Here is an 11,886-nt window from a genome sequence, read left to right on the forward strand (position 1 = left end):
TTCGGCGGACAGTAGCTGAGGAGACACACTGGAGACACGGGTAGAAAAATAGGGTCTGACTTTATTCAAGTTCTGTCTCCTGCCTCAGGCCCCATCCCGCGTCCTGTCCCCGGGGCCCCCGGGGGCCGGAAACAGCTATCCAGGGCGGGCTGCAGGGCCCGGGACACTTGCTCCGCTCTCTCCGCGAGCCGCCGAGGGCGGGGGGCGGCGGATCCCTGCAAAGTCCCCAGAAAGTCGGGCAGCTGTGAGGGCAAAGAGAAGACTGGCACGCTGCGGAACAGGGCGGGCACGGCGTCCGCGGGCAGTAGTTTGTCAAAGTAGGCCCCGACGTAGCGGCCGGGCGCGCGGCCCTGCAAGAAGTCCGGCAGCACGCAGCTGAGCGAGGCGGCAAAGGCATCGTGCGGGTCGTGCGCCCTGGGCGCCGAAGTGGCATCCTGCAGCCACTCGCGGCACAGCGCCACGGCCCCGGGCGAGAAGAGCAGGACCACCACGCCGCCCTCCTGCAGGGTCTGGCGCCGCTGCGCGTGGAACCAGGCCAGCGCTCCCTGCGCGCTCAGATCGCGACGGCTCCACAGGTCCACGGCCACGCGCAGCGGCAGCTGGCACAGCGCCGAGGCCAGGGCGCCCACCAGGCGCTCGAAGCTCGCGTCGTCGGCGGAGTAGAGGAGCAGAGCCGCGCGGCTCCGGGCGGCCGCTGCGGGAGAGAACAGAGCGGGAGGGAGACGTGAGCTGGCCCGAGGGCCGCTGGGGGCGGCCCCCCGCCCCGCTCTTGCTCACACTCACCCCCCGCGCGGATGTTCTCCTTCAAGAGCCTCAGCCACCCTGCGAGGGGAGAGGAGCGGAGGCAGCCGGTCAGCCCGGTCCCCGCTTTCTCCTGGCCAACTTCCAGTCCTGCCCCTGGGGAATGGGGAGCTGGGAAGCGCTCACCTTTCACACGGCTCATTTTGAGAAGAAGGAGAAGGAAAAGCACAGCGGCCAAGAGTAAGCAGGCCAGCCAGACCAGGGCCCAGCGCTGGTGGATGTCTAGGAGAATTAAGGGAGAAGATGGGCTTGTTAAGAGACCCCCACTTCACGAAGGAGAAAAACTGAGGCTCAGAGAAATGAAGAGAGTTGCCCAAAGTCAGAGCTCATAGGGTCAGAGTACAGGGTATGAACACAGATCAATCTACATGGGTGACCTTGGTAAGTGACTTCACCTTCTGCCTCAGTTTTCACCTCTGTAAAACTGAGGTAACAGTGGTATCTACTTCATAGGATTCTTGTGAGGACTATATGTATTGATCCACATAAAGCACTGAACATAATGCTGAGGGGACATAGTAAGTGCTAAGATGTCAGCTAAGATTATTGCCCCCACTCCAAGGCTAGGGTTGCTAGACTCTTGACCTCACTCTCTTGGATGACTGCAGCAGCCTTCTATCTGGTGTCTCTGACCTCTTTCTTTTTTGCCTCTAACTCTACCACATAGCTCAGTTGGTAAAGAATCCACCTGCGATGCAGGAGACCCCAGTTCGATTCCTGGGTCGGGAAGATCCACTGGAGAAGGGATGGGCTACCCACTCCAGTCTTCTTGGGCTTCCCTTGTGGTTCAGCTGGTAAAGAATTCACCTGCAGTGCGAAGACCTGGGTTTGATCCTGGGTTGGGAAGATCCCCTGGAGAAGGGAAAGGCTACCCACTCCAGTATTCTGGCTGCAGAATTCCATAGACTATACAGTCCATGGGGTCCCAAAGAGTTGGATACAACTGACTGACTTTCACTTTCACTTTCATTACCACAGGGCGGCCCAAGATCTTTTCAAATGCAAATTTGATTATAGCCTTTCAAAAAGTTCCTGCTATTCTTAATATAAAATCCAAATTGGTTACATTGGTTCCCAAGGCCCTACAATGGCCCTCATGTCCTCATCTCATGACAGAGGTCTACCTCTCAAAACACAATCACAGTGGCCACCTTGGAGTTCCTCAAAAAATCACCCAGGGTCTTCACAAAAATGCATCTTTACCCACCCCCTTCATCTAGCTCAGCCTTCAGAGTTCACTTCCAACCTTTCCCCTGAACTCGCCTGACCTAGATCAGCTCCCCTCTGTAAGCATTCAGGGCTTTGGACACTGGCATGAGGACAAGGATTTTGTCTCTGGTGATACTGGGATCACCAGATTAGTTTGTGAATTAATGAAGGAATTACCCTCTGGTTGATCTTAGCCAGGGAAGGACAAGGCCATTCATTGTGTATGCTTCCCTGGGAATGGTCCCTGTCAAGATTCCAGCTCCCTGTACAGATAAGGGCAGTTCTTGTAATACTCACACTTGTCCATGGGGCAGGCCCAGAGTGCTCCCAGGTCATTGTCCCAGAGCTGTAAGATACAAACAAAAGCAAATCCAGGGCCCCAGCTTGGTGTTCCACACTCACCAAGTTCCAGCCCCAAATTTGCAGCCTTGACCATGCGTATTTCCCTCTACACACAGCAGGTTGCCACAAGCTGCTCTGCTTTGCCCATGCTGTGCCTGTTTTCTGGACTGTGCCTTCCTTCTGGTGCCAGAACTGGCCCACAGGAAGAGACCCTTACTTGAATGTCCCCTGGAACCCAAAGCTTAACACATTGGTTATCGACTGTCTTAATCCAGTGGTTATCTGTTTGCTGGTTTCTTACCCAGCAGTGAGCAACTTGGGGACAGTGGCTCAACCCTTAGGTTCCCCTGGGCTGGACAGAAAATAAGCACTAGAGGACAGTGAGGAGGACCCTGCCCCAGAAGGGTTCTCACTCTTTCCTGCTAGACACAGTAAGAGGTAGAAAAAGTTTAAGACAGGGTTTGAAGCCCCTTGCCTTTTGGCATTGGGAAGGGCCCTCCTGCCACCTACTTACCTGTAGACACTGGCCCGACTGCACGTCTTGTAGTAACTGCTCTCCAAGGCGAGCTGCCCTCTGCCAAGCCAAGGAGTGGGGGCTGTCACCTAGAGGCACCACACCTAGGCGACCCACCAGGCTACAGGTGGGCGGGATAGTTGGGGAGGGAGGCTGGGAGACTTCTGAGAGGCCATTGAGAACAAGGTCCAAGTCTAAGTCACCCCCACATTTCCAGAGACCAGCACAGGGCTTGGCTTGAAGGAGGGGAATGTGAAGAGAGTGAAAATTTGAGGTCAGGTGTGAGATGGAGCTGGAAAGGGACATGGAGGAGGGCCCGCCATCCCTCACCGTGGATGCCCTGCTGAGCAGTGGGGTGCAGCCACTGGGTTCCAAGGCACAGAGGGAACCATTGTCCTGGGGGCCTCGTGTCTCCACCAGCAGCATGTCATCCTTGCGAGGCCCCAGGGAGTCTGGAAAGGGTGAGAGCCCACTCTGAGTTAGACCCAACCCAACCCTGCTCCATGTCTGACCTTCACCCCAGGGGCTGGCACTTCCTGGGCTCACCCCATTGCAGTGGCCTTGCCCCAGCCTCCCCTGAGGTTCCACTCACCAGCCCACAAGCACTCTTGCAGCTGTAGCTTCTCCCAGGTGCTCACCTGCTCAAAAGAGGCCAGAGTTAGAGACATGAGGAACAAAGAAGCTGAGGCCAGAAAAATCAGAAGAGAAGGAAGGAGCAACAAGGGGGAGGCCTGTCAGGTTGGGGGAGGAGGTGGTCTGGACTCTGGACCTGAACTTAGGCAGATCTAGCTTCAAGGCTGGTTAATGAGGAATCACTCCATCTTTCTCAGCCTCAGCCTCATGAGGTTATCTGTGCTAAAGGGTCTGACAGCCCTAAATTGCTTCCCTGTTTAATCTCTAAACTGTGTCTGAACTTTTTGTGATCCCATAGACTGTAGCCCACCAGGCTCCTCTGTCCACAGGATTTCCCAGGCAAAAATAGTGGAGTGAGTTTATTTCCTTCTCCAGGGGATGTTCCTAACCCAGAGATCAAACCTATGTCTCCTGCATTGGTAGGCAGATTCTTTACCACTGAGCCACCTGGGAAGCCCAGCCTAAATTAGCTCTTTTCATTTCTTTAAAAAAATAAAGTTTGTTTTTGATGTGGACTATTTTAAAAGTCTTTATTGAATGTTACCGTATTGCTTCTGTTTTATGTTTTGGCTTTTCAGCTGGAAGGCATGTGGAATCTTAGCTCCCCAACCAGGGATCAAACTTGCACCCCCTCCACTGGAAGGCAAAGTCTGAACCACTGGACTGCCAGGGAAGTCCCTACTCTTTTCATTTCTGATAGCACTTTATATACTCCCTTCTCATCTAACCACCTTTTCAAAGAAGCCTCATCTGACTGCCCCTCTTGAAATTGCAACTACAACCCTCCTTTATCCTTCCCCATCTTTTTCTATAGCAATTATACACAATTTTAACAGACTATGTAATTTACTCATTGTGTCTATTGTCTGTCTTTTTCCATTAGAACATAAGCTCTCTAAAGGTGGGAATATTTATTGGTTTTATTCACTGACACAGCTATCCCAAGAGCTTAAAACAGTGATTGGCATATAGTAGGTGCTCAATAAATCTTGAATTAATATTTTTATAACCACCCTTTGAAGTTGTAAAGCAACCCATTTCTCCAGGTAGGGAAATGGGATAATTATAACAAGTATCAAAGCAGCTAAGGTTTGCTGAACATTTAGTTTGTGCCAGTCACCAAGGTGAAGCACTTATTTAATCTTCATCTGTGAAGTAGTTACTATTATCATCCCCATTAAATACATGAGGAGACTGACATTCAGACAGGTGAAGTGCCCAGGCTTGCATGCCATGCACTGCTAAAGTAAATAGTGGAACTCCTAAAGAGGAAGTTGGTAACCACTTTGCTCCAGGGACCCAAGGATAAAGTGGATCCAGAAGACTGGGGGTCCGTGCAGGTCCTTTCCCCAGCTCAGCTCTCTGGCGCCCCCTTCTTGCCTGGACACAGACGTTGGGGTGGCCTTTCAGCAAGGGGAACTCAAGAACCTTCTGTGGAAAGAGGGTAATGCATGAGGTCATGAAAGTGGGCTCCTGGGCTCCCCTTCCTTCCCCAACCCCAGGAACCTCCTGCCACTTCACTTACATTCACAGTAACATTTTCTCGGGGCAGCGGCGGGACCAGCGACAGGCAGGGGCCCCCATCCAGTGGCTGCCAGCACAGAGTGGCCTCGGCGGGCAGTGAGCATGGCGCGTCTAGCCGCCAGCCCAGCGGGGGAAGCAGCTGCAATCGGGCAGCGCGCCAGAGGTTTCGGTGTGCGCGGGGGTCTGCAGGCACAGGACAGGTCACTGCACTGCTCACCAGCAGGTCCCTCCCGCACTGCTCCCGCCCTGGCAGGACCTGTTCACTCACCCTCCCTAAAGGGGCAGATGCTGGTCCTGACAGAGTCGGGCTCCAGGGGCCACACCTAGAAAGGAAAGAGAGCTCCACAGGTCAGTTCAACCCAGCCAACCCTCTGCTTAAAGCCCTGGGGATGCATTCATTCAGCCCCAAACAGTCAGCCCTCCTTGGCCCTCCTTATCCACTGTCCCTCATCCTCAGATCAGAAATATTTGGGGAGAAAATTCCAGAAAGTTGCAAAAAGCAAAACTTGAATTTGTCTACAGGAAACTGTTTACATAGCATTTAGGTTGTATTAGGTATTATAAACAATCTGGAAATGATTTAAGGTATATGGGAGTATGTGAGTGAATTATATGTAACTACTGCACCATTTTATATCATATAAAGGACTTGAGGATCACAGACTTCGGTATCCACAGAAGTCCTGGAACTAATCCCTCTAGGATACTGAATATAGAGGGAGGACGTATTTTACAAACATATGGTCTTCCTGTTCTCTGCAAAGTCCTAGAATTGCACACATTTATTCTTTCAGCAATCCCCATGCCAACATCTGGCAACATCTTCACTCAACAAATTTTTAATGAGTACCTACCATGTGTCTTAGCACTATGGTAGGCATAGGGACATTCGACAATTAAATCCACAATCACTTTGTGAGAACACACTACTTGCTAGGCACTGTGCTAAGTGTGAAGGACACATCCATCTATTCTCCATTTATTCTTCCAATAGACCTTTTAAGTGCACCCATTCTTGGCTTAGCCTTGTTCTAAGCACAGGAGAAATAGAATAATTTCTTCAGCAAACCTTTAAGAGCTACTATGTAGTAGGCATTGTGCTTGGCAATGAGAACATTTATGTGACAGCAAACATTTCATGAATGTCTGTTACATGTCCTAACACTGTGCTAAGCAGTAGAGTTTCACGCATTCATTCATTCATTAACTTAACAAACTTGATTAGCACCCACTAGATGCCAAGCATTATGCAAAGCTCCAGGGAAATTACTAAATGTGAATAGTTATTATTTCCTTGCCTTCAGGGAAATCACAGATTCGCAGTTGTAGTAAGAATAAAACATGTATACAAATTAATAAACCAAGCACTCCATTTATTGAGGATTTGTCTTGTGCAAGAAGAGACAGGTGCTCAAATAACAAAAGAAATGATAAATAATGAACAGAAAAGACAGAAATGCAAGAAGATTTGGAGGAGATAGGAGAGGCCAGGAGTTTGAACAAAAGCTTTGGGAAAGAAGTAACATTTGAACTGGAAGGATTAGGGTATATGAAAAAGAAGTGAGGGCATTTTAGGTAGTGAGAATGAGAGACGTTAATGTCAGAAGTAAAACATGGGACCTGATGACCAATTAAATGTACAATCAGAGGGAGAATGTATTATTATAGCATATATAAGCTGGAAGTGGCACACTTCCTTGTAATAGCCCTCTTAGGCTGGTACTGTTATTCTCATTTTACTTATAGGAAACAAGCTCAGAGAGGTGAAGTGAATTGCTCAAGGTCACAGAGCTAGGAAATGGCAAGAATCAGGATTCAAATGAGTCTGAGTTCACAACACAGGCTCTACTCTCCAGGGAAGCCCAGAGAGGGAACTAGAGGAGTGGCAGAAGCCTTCAAAGAGCAGGAAGAGTGTTCAGGGCATGCACAAGGAGAAGACACAGGACAGAAAAGGTCAAGGGGGCCAGCCCCTAGGAGCCATAGATTCCACCAGGCAGGTGAGGACCAACCCTCTCACCAATTCCCTGATCCCCTTCCCCGGGCCCCCGGCCAGACTCTGCTCCTACCTGAATACAGAGGCAGGGGACCAGGTCCGTGTGGTTCAAGGTAATGGTCTGTGGTCCAGTCTGTGGGACAAGTAGAAGGGGAGAAGCTGGAGAAGATGAGTAGGAGGAAGGCTGCAGGCCAAAGTTAAGGACACCAGGGGGGTAGCTGTTCCCCCACCGATGATCCTTGCTTTGACTGTGGGTGGCTGTGTCCTTTTCAAGGGTCCCCTGTGATAAGGCACTTGCAACTTTAGCATGGGCATCAGCGTATGGTGAGAATGGACTTGGGGAGGGGGAGGCCTCACCAGGTTACTGTGCCACCAGGGTTTTATAGGGCCCTGGACCTGGTTCCAGTACAGAGAGAGGCCGAAGCGCTGCTCCTCAGAGACGTCCAGCACCAGGCGCACGTCCTCGCCATCTGCAGACACGTTGAGCCAGGGCAGGGCTGCAGGGGGATGCAGACAGACAGTCTTCCCTCACCTCTTCCGCACACCCAAGCCTGGGTAATACCCACCCACTGCCCTTTGGAGTTTCCTTCAAACCCCTTAGACTAGGGGGCCCCTGGAGGGCAGAGCCTGTGTCTCCATCACGAACCAAACTTTGGCTGCATCCCAAGATGGAGCCTGTGTAGACCCCAGTAGGGGTCTGGAGCTGGCTCTTCTCCTTGCTTCTCCCTCTGCAGCCAGAAAGTACCCTGTAACCACTAAAAGCATTCTCCTCTGCTCAGAACCTTCTGATGCCCGCCCCCACCACCTCACTCCCACAGTAAAAGTCAGGGTCCTTACAGTGCCTGCAAGTACTTCCTGTCTGGCTGCTGTGACCTCTCCAATCTCCTTTCCTAGCACTCATGTCCTTAATTAACCTGCTGCAGACACTGTCCTCCTTACTAACACTTAAACATACCAGGCACGCTCCTGCCCCAGGCCCTTCGCACTGGCGCTTCCCTCCATATGGAACCCTCTCCCCTCAGATACGCATATGGCTCCTCCTTCGCCTCTTTCGGGTCTTATGCTGACTGACCACTGCCACTCCCAACCTCCATATCCCTCTTCCCTGAATTTTCTCTATAGTATTAATTACCATCTAACTTACTGTGTATTTCACACTTCCACGTGAAATACGTGGAAGTGTCCTCTGTCACCTCTACTATGACCCTGACTCCCAGCTAGAATGTTAGCTCTGTGAGGGCAGGGATTTTTTTTTTTAATTGGTTTATCTCCAGTGCCTAGGGATATTCCTTGGGCAGAATAATTACTCAATAAATATCTGATGACTAAGTGAATCAAGGTCTACTAAATGAATAAAGACATGAAATCCGTGATGTGTATCTGTATATCAAAACCCTGGTGCTGAGCAGTCTTAAATGAATTACCAAAGAGGCATCAAGCTTAAGTTTAAGAAACTAAGCAGAAAATGAAGTTGAAATAATATAAGAGTTCAGAAGCCCACAGTGTTTCTGTCTTGATGTGCTGGTAGTTACACAAGTGTACACATATGTAAAAATTAATTGAACTGGAATTAAAATTAGTGCACTTTACAGTTTTCTGTATGTATGGTACACCATGATAAATAAAGTATTTTTTTTAAAGGAATGAAACAAAAGTCCAAATAGTTTATGTGAAAAACATCATCAGAACCTTGAGATCCTTAGCCCTTATTTTATGGTTTAAAGCTATTTTTATTTTGATATATTGGGGCAGGACAGGGGTTACACCATAATCCTGACCATGCTTTGGGCCTCTGGCTGTCTCTGGTATGAACAAATATTTGTTCTAAGGAGTGAGAATTCACCTTTGAATGCCTGGCACGGAGTAGGAACTACTGTAGATCATGTGTGATAAATGAATCAATGAGCTCTGTGAGCCTGTGGGGTGTGGCAGCCAGGCCTGAAGTTGACTCCCAGGGCCCCTCCCACTCCAGAACAAGCCCCTCCCTCCTCCCAGCCTCACTGGACCTAGCTCCTACCCCAGCAGCTCTGAATGTTGTCCTGGACTTCCAGACCCCTGCAGTCTGGGGAGAGATCACAGAAAAGCCTCCAGTGGGGTTAGGGGCCAAAGAAAGGAGGGGGGCAAACCAACCCCTGGGAAGACTCCCTGTCCCCTCAATATCACCCATATCTACTTCAGTGCCCACTGGGGAGCAATGTCACCTGGGGAGGCTGGGGGCGAGAGTGACTGAGTGAAGTTGGGACAAGCAAGGGGGTGAGTGCAGAGGGGCAGTTGCCAGTGGGGAGACAGACAAGGGGCCAGACTTGGGGCCCCTCAGGCTCTGGGGTCACTTACCAGGGAGCTGCTGCGTGAGATTGAGTTCCTTCTGGTACCTGGGCTGAGTGTAGGACCAGATTTGCACCTCAGCCCCCAGGGCAGCCTCGAAACAGTCAAATACTACAGAGCCCTGTGAGGAGAGGGTGGCGGAAGGCTGGTGGTATAAGGCTCAGAATCCTCTCCATGGACCCTCTCCACTCACCCTCTGCCCTATTCCCAACCAATGACTATACTCTATGCCCCCAAATTCCATCATGAACATGTCCTCAAGGACTCTAAGATACACACCCTCAGGAGGAGTGGCAGCAGGGCCAGTGAAGGGATAATACCCTCCCACTCAGTTAAGGGATTACAAAAGAAAAATTAAACTTTCTGAGGCTCTTCCGAGCTGGGCATTATACCAGGTATTTTACATATATCAACTCATTTAATTCTCACAACAGCCATATAAGATAGGACTATTCTTCTTTTCTTTTTTTTTTTGGTGGGGGAGGCACATCTCATGGCTTGTGGGATATTAGATCCCTGACCAGAGATCAAACCTCAGCAGTGAAAGCTGGAAGTCCCAACCACTGGACTGCCAGAGAATTCCCGAGGTGGGGCTACTCTTATTCCCACTTTACAGACAAGCAAACTGAAGCATAAAGGACTGAAATGACTTGCCCACAGCCCTGCTGAGATTAGGACTTAAAGAGATAATGTACATGAAAGTACTTCATGAATTTCAGCTTTAGGAAGTGGTTAGCGTTATTATTATTTTGCATACCACAGACTGACCAGGCTGCACGAGGGCAGCAGGCACTTGCACCTCCAGCAGGACACAGTGGGCAGTAGGGTAGGCCTGGAAGGAGAGCACGATGTGGGCCTGGAGAGAGGCTGTGAACAACAGGGCGGGGAGGCGGTCAGGCCCAGGAGGGAGGGCAAAGCTCTGGGCAGGGACAGCTGGGTCGACCAGCTTCTTCTCACCGTTCCTAGGCTCCTCAAGCTCTGGGTCAGCTGCTCTTCTAAACTTCTCTTCATCTTCAGGATCTTCCCAGTACCCTGGAAGGGCCCAAGAGCAAGGCACAGGTCCAGCCTCAGCTCTGGGTTTAGCTTCCTTCCAGGAAGCTCGGTGCTTGGAAGCAGAGGCCAGGCCTGGGGCCTGGGGGGTGGGCAGTGAGACCAGGCTGACTTGGGCGGTGTGCACTGGCCAGTGTCTCCAGGAGAATCTGAGGATGCCCCGGGCTACCTGACAGTCTCCCCCCACCCTGTCCTTGTGTCCACAACAGACACACTCACGTGCACCCAATGCCCAGTCACAGGATGATAGGCTCACCCTGCACGGCCAAGTGGACGGCCACGCGCACACAGAGGTCACAGTCAGTCTCCTCGTGGCACCTCAGCACCAGCTCTGTCTGCAAGCGTGTGGGCACCAGCACGGGGCCTGGGGCGGACACGAGGCTCCCAGGCAGGCAGAGCACGTCACCATCTGCATGTGAAGGGTGGGGTAGGTGCTGAAGCTGCTCAGACCCAGAGTCTGGTTGCACCTGACACCCCCAGAGGGCAAGGAGCTTTGGGCTCTCCCTAGGCTGAACAGCTCCCATCCCTCTTCCCTGCTGCCAACCCAGGAAGATCTTTCCTCTCTAAAAGTAGAGCTACTCACCCCAGAGATGGCAGGACAGGCCCTGGGAGAGAGGTAAAGACAAGTCAGAGTTTATGCTTCCAGATCTAACATTCCCTCGGCCGCCGACTCTTTCTCCCTTTTTCGAGTCCCTCCCAGAAGAACTCAGATCTAGCTCTTGCCCCCTCCCCATTCTTCTCTTACCCCATCAGCACCCGACAGACCAGCCAGGGCGGTTCTGACAGGGATGGCAGTGACAGGAGCCAGGCTAGGGCCTCTACAGCCCCAGACCGAACCCGGAGCCTTCCTCAGCCCGCCCGGGGCCCCAGACTCACCGGAGAGCAGCGAGCCGTGTCCTGAGGCCCCACAACCCTCTCCAGAGAGAGGACCACGGGGTTCCGGCCCAGAGCCAAGGACAGAAGGAACCAGGGCACAGGCATCTTCCAGGTGCCAGGCAGCACCCAGGCCTGAGGCCCTGTCCTGCCCCCCCCCCGAGGGGGGGCAGACACCACACCTCTGCTCCCACTCAGCCGCGGGCCTCGGGGCAGGAGAGGCTGGAATCGCTCCTCAGCCTTGGGGTCCCAGCGCTGGCCCGCTCACGCTCGCCTCTCCCGGGAGTCTAGACTCCAGGCCAGTCCCAGCCACAGTGCTTTCGTTTTGGCTCCCGGCAGGCAGCCGTCTGTTCCCGCCCCGCCCGGTCCCTCCCACCAACACCAGACTTGGGAGCCAGCAGCCCTGGACTGGAGTGGTGGTGGCTCAGTCCCTCCTCCTCTTCCCCTCCTCCTCCTCCTTCTCTGCTGACACCTGGCTGGGAGGGGCCCCTGAAGAGGGTGGTGGCCTAATGGGTGAGTAAGGGAGCTCTTACTCACTCTGGGAGTCCCTAAGGAGGAGAGTTCTGGGCAATCCTGGGGCATTTTCACTTCCCATATGACTCTGGGACTCCAGGTCCCTTCC

At 52.1% G+C, this 11,886-nt stretch overlaps 1 protein-coding gene across 11 annotated transcripts; it reads right to left on the reverse strand.

The window, feature by feature from the left end:
* Positions 1–41: 41 nt before the first annotated feature.
* IL17RC (interleukin 17 receptor C) lies at positions 42–11,626 on the reverse strand. Of its 11 annotated transcripts, XM_019984768.2 has the most exons (19): positions 11,268–11,625; positions 10,975–10,996; positions 10,648–10,800; positions 10,299–10,373; positions 10,099–10,208; positions 9,351–9,462; positions 9,034–9,078; positions 7,374–7,513; positions 7,090–7,149; positions 5,292–5,346; positions 5,025–5,206; positions 4,880–4,930; positions 3,459–3,504; positions 3,197–3,318; positions 2,867–2,926; positions 2,308–2,356; positions 928–1,023; positions 784–822; positions 42–694 (listed from the first exon to the last, which is right to left on the reverse strand). In XM_019984768.2, exons 1-19 carry the CDS (start codon positions 11,370–11,372, stop codon positions 66–68), a joined length of 2,151 nt encoding a protein of 716 aa, XP_019840327.2. In that variant the 5' UTR covers positions 11,373–11,625; the 3' UTR covers positions 42–65. The 11 variants fall into 11 exon arrangements, with proteins under 11 accessions (XP_019840327.2, XP_070632320.1, XP_019840328.2 ...); XM_070776219.1 differs by lacking the exon at positions 4,880–4,930 and having other exon boundaries at positions 11,268–11,626; XM_019984769.2 differs by lacking the exon at positions 9,034–9,078.
* Between the last annotated feature and the right edge of the window lie 260 nt (positions 11,627–11,886).

Source organism: Bos indicus, chromosome 22 (assembly GCF_029378745.1).
Source record: "Bos indicus isolate NIAB-ARS_2022 breed Sahiwal x Tharparkar chromosome 22, NIAB-ARS_B.indTharparkar_mat_pri_1.0, whole genome shotgun sequence".
NCBI classification, from domain to species: domain Eukaryota; kingdom Metazoa; phylum Chordata; class Mammalia; order Artiodactyla; family Bovidae; genus Bos; species Bos indicus.